We start from the raw sequence: 7,690 nt of genomic DNA, 5'->3' as shown, positions 1-7,690 counted from the left end.
TACTGCAGACTGTTATTCTGGGGACTTTTCTTGTAGTTCCAGTGCTGTGCAAGTCCAGCTCTATCGAAGTGAGCATCCCAAAGGACCTGGTTGGAGGCCTGGACCTTTCCCTCATCAACACTTCCTGCAAAGGAGTATCCAATGGCACTCATGTCAACATCCATTTCTCCTTGAAGTCCTGCGGCACTGTTGTAGATGTATGTATGCCCACTGCTGTCCTGTCTCTTGGGATCTCTCAGATTTGGGGACTTGGCTGTGGCTTACTTGGGGGATAAAGTTGATTTAGTTGTACCATTGGAGCAATTTTTTGTGTTGCCGTGCGGCTGGCCTCAGACTAGACCTGGGTTGGCACCCCGGAGTAGGAGAGCTTGTTCCACCTCCTCTCTAGTGGCATGCGTCTGTCAGCGTGGGTACCGCTTTCTGCTCACCCAGTGCTTCACAGTGACAGCTTCACCATCATTCCGGTGCAGAAAGTGCAAGCAGTGTCACTCTTCACCCTCCTGTTGAGACAGAATCTGGTCCCCTGATAATGTTTCCAAGGTTATACTGGCAACTGGTCAGGAACCAGTGAGCTTGTTTTAGCAGATGGGCAGCACTCGGAAGCAAATTCCTCTGCTTCGTGCAGGAGTACAGTGCATCAAAGTTGACAGCAAACTGATAGAGGCCCTTAGGTCACAGTTAAGGATGAACATCCTTCCAGTTGCAGCATGTAAATTAACAAGCTGTACTTTCAGCAGCTAATTTATGTCTGAGTTTCCTGAACAAGGTAAACTCAGCTGCTAGTCTGAACTCAGAGAGGTCTTTCTCAGTGCTACCCCCTTTCCCTTAAACTCTTTTCTTTGCTGCAGGTAATAAATGATAAAATCATTGCCACCAATCTGGTGACCGGCTTGCCAAAGCAGACTCCAGGAAGCAATGGAGACATCATTGTCCGCACCAGCAAGCTGCTGATCCCAGTGACCTGTGAGTTCCCACGCCGGTACACCATCTCCGAAGGTTATGTGCCCAACCTCAAGAACTCACCCTTGGAAATCATGAGCCGCAACCAGGGCATCTTTCCCTTCACCCTTGAGATCTTCAAAGACAAAGACTTTGATGAACCCTACAGGGGTGCTCTTCCCACCCTCAAGCTTCGGGACTCTCTGTATTTCGGGATCGAACCCTTGGTACATGTCAATGGACTAGAGACACTGGTAGAGAGCTGCTTTGCCACTCCCACTGCAAAAATCGATGAGATCCTGAAGTACTACCTGATTCAAGATGGGTGAGTTCACTGTTACCTCCGTTGCTGGCTGGTAGATGGGAATTGGCGATGAGGTTAAGCTGCATTGCCTGTGTGATGCAGGAAACACTATCACTTCTCCACAGCTTATCTGGTGTGCTCCTAGGGATCGTTAACGGCCAGGCCGTCAAGCTGAAATCACCTCTCCCATCAGAAGTGATGGGGAGTAACAGTGGGAGGCAGTGAAAGAGGTTACTCCAAGTGCAGCCTTTACAGGGCATAGTTCCCTGTAACTAGCCTTGTGGATAATTGAGTTGGCTCCAGTAGAAAAAGATATCCTTCCTGATATCCTCTCTGTGCCAGCCTGCAGAGTGCCAAACCAATCAGCCCAACCCCCCAGACACAGCAACTGGAGCAAGTTTCTTAGGTTTCTCATAATGGCCTTACAGCATGAGCCAGAAGACTACATGGCTGGTCCTGGTTGGAGCTCCAGGAGCTCCCCTTGTTTTGCTCTCTCTCTGGTGCCTGTCAATGCAGTGAGCTTAGCATCCCTCAGTTTGGCTGTAATTTTCCAAGGTGTTTGGGCTTAGTGATCTTTCCAGGACACGCTAGTAACAAAGTCAGGGCAGCTCTGTGGGGTCATGGGTTTTGTGTCGGAGGTTTGGGGAGCATTGCTGTGGGCTCTGCTGTGGCTCCTAAGATGACCCCCGTTTGCAGACACTTGTATGGGTGCTAACATAACAGTGCCGTGGCGCAGGCATTGCTGTGGGGCGTTTGCATCCAGCAGTGCCTGGCAGCTCAGCTGGACAACGCTGTGGAAATGTCACGGTTGGGAACCAGTCTGCTATCCTCTAGGGAGGCAAGTCCAGCCAAAGTAATATCAGAGACATACCCAAGTGTCGTATCCTGACAGTCAAGGGACTGTGCTCATAGAAGTCCTGTGTTCTGTCTGCCAAACCATCTAATGAGGACAACAATTATTTCCTCAGCTGCCAGGCTAAATCATCCACCATTACAGCTGGTGGTGACAAGTCCTATGTGATTGTCTTGTAGCAAAAGGGTCCTGCAGAGTACAGTACACAAACCCACTGCTTTCATTTCCTTCTGACAGAGGTTTCAGCATTAGCTTGCTCTCCCTTCATCCTAGGCTGCAGTTCTTCTGTGCCTGACATTTCTGGGGTTTACAAGCAGATTTGTAATGGAAGGATTGATTTATCGACTCCCTGGCTTGGCTGTTCCTGTGAACCCTTCACAGAGTCGAGGCTCCAAACATTCATTCATTTCCCACCATGAGTGAAAATGATGGGATTCAAAACAGTGGCCAAAACCTGAGCCGCATAGAGAAGGGAGAAGGCAGAAAATGTCATCTCGTGAATTCACCGCAGCGCTAGTTGGAGGATTTATGGCACCAGCAGCCCCTTTGGTACTGTTATCCTGCAGAGGGCATTAAAACTTCACCAAAAGGAACAGCGGGCTGGAGCCTCATCCTGCTTGCTCGGCTCTCCAGCCGTCACTGCAGGCCCCAGTGTCCCCAGATGTGCCAGCCCATGCGCTGTGCTGTATTTAAATTGGGCTGCTCGTTTAGACCGAAGGCTAATGATTTGCTGTTGAGCTAACTGGAGTTCTTTGTCTCTCTCTGTGCTCACAGCAATTAAAAAGTAAAATTAGCTGAATACACTGCTGATTTGTCCCTGCTCCAAACAGTTCTGTAATAACCCAGTTTCCTTCTGTTAACCCAGCCCCAAAAGCCCAAGGCAATAAGGATGGGATTTTTAAATCAGTTTGATTGCATAGGATCAGACCTGCAGGAGTTAACTGCAGCTTCCAGAGGGGAGACCCTGCTTAAATTTCAGGGAGCGTACCTTAGACTGAGGGGTGGGAAAATTCCCTCTCCTGCTTTCTTCCCTGCTAATTCCCTGCCGTCTCCATTTGGCAAGAGGTGGGAGCCGCCTTCTGTGGGACACCTCAACCCCTTCCCTATGCTGATGGAAATCAGGATTTTCCCAGATCCCTCTCCGCAGTCTCTCTAATATCCTATACTGCTGCTAGCCCAGCCGGCCAGCCCCAAAGCAGCTCTCCCACTTCTGGTCTTGTTCTTCCTCTTTCTCAGAACAAAAATAAACCAAAGGCATTGACCAGTTGCCTGGGCGATAAACACTGCCGCTCTCTGGGACGTCTGGAGCAAGGTCACCTCACTGAGGGCAATCCCTTGTAATCTGATGTGGTCAGGAGCTGCGATTTATCCGAGCATGACATGGTTAAGGTAGTTCCATTCCAAGGTTCATCTTGTTAACACCTCGGGCTGCCCCTTTTTTGTAAGCTGAGGTGGTTATTTTATTCTCCAAGCCCTCCTTTCTACCTTGCCAACCCCCCAGTAAGAGGGTCCGAGCACAGCTTTCATGGCACATTCACTCTCTGCTCCCCTAACCTGAGCACATCGTGCACGGAAGAGGGTTATTGTCCCCGCTTCCTCACCAGGGTCACTCATTTTCCCTCCGTACCTGTGCTCCCTGCCCCTTCTCACCTCCCCATGGCGGGAAGCAGGGGCTGGGGGTTTCCTAGGAGGGTGGGACCCCAAGGTATGGCCCCATGCACAATGCGAAAGGGCTTGGCCCTTTGACTCGGCAGGTTTCTGAGCTCTTTTTGTCATGCTGCGATGTGTTTGTTGGAACTCACTGTAAAACATACTTAGGGGCATGGTAGGGGCTCCATGTATCCCTAGTTCTTCCTTGTTCTTCCATTTTCTTTCTCCCTACCCCCCAAACAAGTAAGCTTCTTGCCACTGGTGTGGTGAACCTTTGGAGAACCCGGCATTTAGGGGTCAGTTTGAGCCAGTCTCCAAGAAGCATCACAGTTTATATGCTCACAAATAAGGACATGCCTATGAGTTGACTTCATGACCCCAAAGCTTGGCCAGTCACTTATGGAAAGTTTTAACTGTCATTCTTTACAATCGAATGCCTTCAGGAATGCTACTTTTAAAAGCAATTTTATCCTAAACAACTTGGTAACACCTAGCGTTTGGCCTCAGGGGGGAGGAATCGATGTCAATTTTTCTTGATGCAGGGTGTTAATTTATTAGCTCCCCTTGGATGACTTTCTACGTTTGCCTCCTAGGCAAGTTAACTAGACAAGCGCTGCAGACAGGGATATCTCTGCAGACAGGGATATCCCTTCAGACCGTGACCTCCACGGGCTGTGAGAAAAGCTATGGAAATACACGATGGTGAAAATAACGCTAGGATCAGACCAACGCTTAGCGCTCCCCTGAACATACGCTGCTCTACTGCACGTAGCAGAAGGGCGATGCTGGGAGGGATTGCAGTAGGCTGCCGCCCACGGAGCCGCGTCAGCCGAACAGCGTGGAGATTTCCAAATAACGTGTTCTGGTGAACGCAAAGCTACATATAGATGTGGGGTTTGCTGCTGTTTGATAATTGAACGTATCAAATGTCAGCATTTCTGACAATGCCTTACGTATTCCTGGTGTAAAGGTGGAAGCTAAAGGTTGCTGCGAGAGGAGGATTTTCAGCTGTCACACCACTACCTCTCCTCTCTTCCACCACCATTTTTTTTTTTTAACATCCTGCAAAGTCCACATTTCTGGAATTAACTTTTTAGAAAGCACAAGCTGCGTTGTAATGCAACATAAAAGCAGCATCTGGGCCTCTCAGAACGCCTAAGGCTTTTGCAATAGACAGCAGTAAATACCAGGTCACTGTAACTCTTTTTATCTTGCTGTTTCTCTGCCAAACTCTAAATAGGGTATAAGAGTTTATAGCACCTGAAATGTAATTTTTTATAAAAGTGGATTATTTTCTTGCTGTTCTGTGATCGCTCGCCTGACTGCATAGTGCTAGTGATGGAGACCTTGAAATTAGGAGTTTTAGCTGAGGTGAATTTGAGCTGTCCAATTGAGTCCAGAAGGAAGAAAAATGTAAATGACAAAAGCGAAGTAGATCTTGATTTTTTTTTTTTTTTTAAAAAAATCTGTGATATTTTAGTAACATGGGTAACAGCTTATTCATTTTCAGTGTGATCTATGTGCATATAGATGTGTGTACAGAAAGTCCATGATACGTTACATACTGTATCACGGTTCTGTTGATCACTGCAGACTGTTGCATAGGAAGGTGAAACGAGGACAAACTTGCCTGCAGCTCTCTGGCAGTACCTCTGCCGATGGGACTGGACCACGTCCTGCCAGCGCTCTGCTGCTGAGCTGTTTGGTGTCTGGAGATGCTATTATCATCGCTGGTGCTTTTCCCCATCATTCCCGAATTTTCTCCTGTGGCCAAAGAGGAAGTAACATGGATGATAGCTTAGCTTGAGACAGCCAAGCCCTCCTTTCCTTTCTCTGGTTATGTAGGCTGGGATGTTTTTTCTATTTCTTTTTCCATTCCTGGGAAACCCATTAAAGCCTATCCCTCTGCTTTTCTCAGCTGTGTTTCTGATGATTCGGTGAAACAGTACACGTCAAAGGACCATCTTGCCAAGCATTTCCAGGTTCCTGTGTTCAAGTTTGTGGGCAAAGACAACAAGGTAAGCTCAAACCCCACCTCTCAGATATTGCATCAGCCCCGATCTGTATTAGACTGTGAAAGGGAGGAATAGCTTGCCCAAGGCAGATCCAGCAGTTGTGTCTTTCAGGAGCCTGACACTTTAAGAGAGAGTGATAAAACCAACTAAAAGTAAATAAAATATGAAGGACAGTTGTGGACCATCAATCCTATAGCAGGTTAAAATCATTGTTGTTTCCAGGGTAGTCTCTCAGTGGATCCTTGTGTGCTGGGCAAGAAAAGTGTTCCCGGTCACCAAATGGAAACGTGGGGAGTTAGGCACATTGCGCAGTGTCCTCTCTTTAAAATAAGGCAGTCTATAGTTTTGAATCTCTTCCACCTTACATCTTCTCTAGCTCTTGTGAGTGCAGATACCAGGTTTCCAGACACAAGGCCACCATACCGTTTAATTCAATTAAATTCAGGCTGTCCAGGCTGGTGGCACTCTGGGGCAGAAGCTTTGTAGCAGGAGGACAGTTGAAGGATAATGCCATTTTCCTAATGCAAATAGATTTTCTGTGCTAGAAGAAATCAGGCCTTTCAGTCACTGTTGTTATGCTCAGCCAATGCTGCTTGCTCCAAAAGGCATAAAACTGCCGCTCCAGCTCCTGGAGAGCCTCAGTAGGGATAAAATGGATGAGATCTTTCAAAAATTAGAGATTTTGCTTGGCTGTCTGATTGCCACTGCTGCCTCCAACCTGCAGCCTCCTGGCTTGTGCAATGGATTTTGCTTCAAACCTCACCATTGAGCAAACATGCACAAATATTTGCTTCCCTAATTGCTGCTTGCAGGGATCTTGCTTACTCTCCTTGTCGTTTCGAGGGCAGGGAGCAGCAATCCCATCACTGTCTGCCTTTACTGTACAGAAAGAAAAGGCAGCTGTCTCCCTGCTCTTCTCCTTCTCCCCTCAACTACCAGTCTTAAGTCCTCATCACCCTGCATTTTCCCCCTTTGTCCCTCAGTCTCCTAACTTTGTTTTCTCAGCTCATGTCAAATTCTCTTGCACGTTTCTATCAGCCCATCTCCTTGCAAGGCTTCGTGTGGTTTTGGCCCGCTTCCTGCCATGTAGCTCCTACCAGTCCATGTGAGCTCTGCCAAGCTTATTCCTGGCATTTTCCTCCCTTCCTCTGGAGGGCCATTTCACGCCTTCGTATTCCCTGTCTAGCCCTTGGCTAACAGATGCCATGCTCTGAGATCTCAGCCGGGCACTCTGGAAAACGTGCCCTTTCCTGGGAATATAAGAAAACAGATGGAGCAGCCAGTTTGGCTGTGGATGGCAATGATGGATAAGGACCTTGTTGATGTGGGGACGGAAATGGCTGTACAGCGGGAATCATGTGGCTCATGCTCTCTGAGAGCTGGCAGTGCTGCCGGCCTGATTCCCAGAGGTGTGCGTTGACTTGGCCTGCTGTCTCGCCACCCTCCAGGAGGTCTTCTTGCATTGCCGCATCCTCGTGTGCGGGGCGCTGGATGAGAGCTCCCGCTGCGCCCAGGGCTGCCGGAGACGGGTGCGCAGGTTGGCCGCGACGGAGGAGGAGAAGGAGGAGGAATCTGGTCACGTGGCAAACCACATCCTGACAGGTGGCCCCATCAGAATCGACTTTGACGACTAACAGCCACCCGCTGGAACAGCATCTCTGCCTGAGACCAACCTTCCCATCAATGCCTTCTTTCACGGTTGTGCGAGAAACGAGAGGTATTTGGTAAAGCCCCACTAGAACCTCGGGACTGGTTTCCCTAACTGCGCGATGATTATTTGTGAAGTATGTTGGGCACACGAGGCAGCCCTCTGAGTGCAACCCGGACTGCAGAACAGTTTGGTTTTTACCTGTGTTTCTTCCCAACAGCCCTTCGGTTGAAGGGACCCTGTTGCTTCGCAGACCTGAAGCGTTACCCGACTTTGTCTTT

General features: G+C 48.7%; 1 protein-coding gene across 7 annotated transcripts in view; it reads left to right on the top strand.

The window, feature by feature from the left end:
- The window catches only part of OIT3 (oncoprotein induced transcript 3), a 31,313-nt gene extending 23,629 nt beyond the window's left edge, over positions 1–7,684 (top strand). For 6 of the 7 annotated variants that reach the window (XM_035896653.1, XM_035896652.1, XM_035896651.1 and 3 more), the window contains 4 exons: positions 37–197; positions 849–1,264; positions 5,665–5,764; positions 6,948–7,203. In XM_035896653.1, coding sequence (XP_035752546.1) covers positions 37–197; positions 849–1,264; positions 5,665–5,764; positions 6,948–7,181 — 911 coding nt within the window. In that variant the 3' untranslated portion in view covers positions 7,182–7,203. The other variant, XM_009641171.2, reaches the window with a different exon arrangement.
- The last annotated feature ends 6 nt before the right edge of the window (positions 7,685–7,690 follow it).

The sequence above is a fragment of the Egretta garzetta genome, unplaced genomic scaffold (assembly GCF_000687185.1).
Source record: "Egretta garzetta isolate BGI_Z169 unplaced genomic scaffold, ASM68718v1 scaffold536, whole genome shotgun sequence".
NCBI classification, from domain to species: Eukaryota; Metazoa; Chordata; class Aves; order Pelecaniformes; family Ardeidae; genus Egretta; species Egretta garzetta.
Note: the sequence above shows the minus strand (reverse complement) of the source record. Positions and strands in the feature narration are given on the sequence as shown.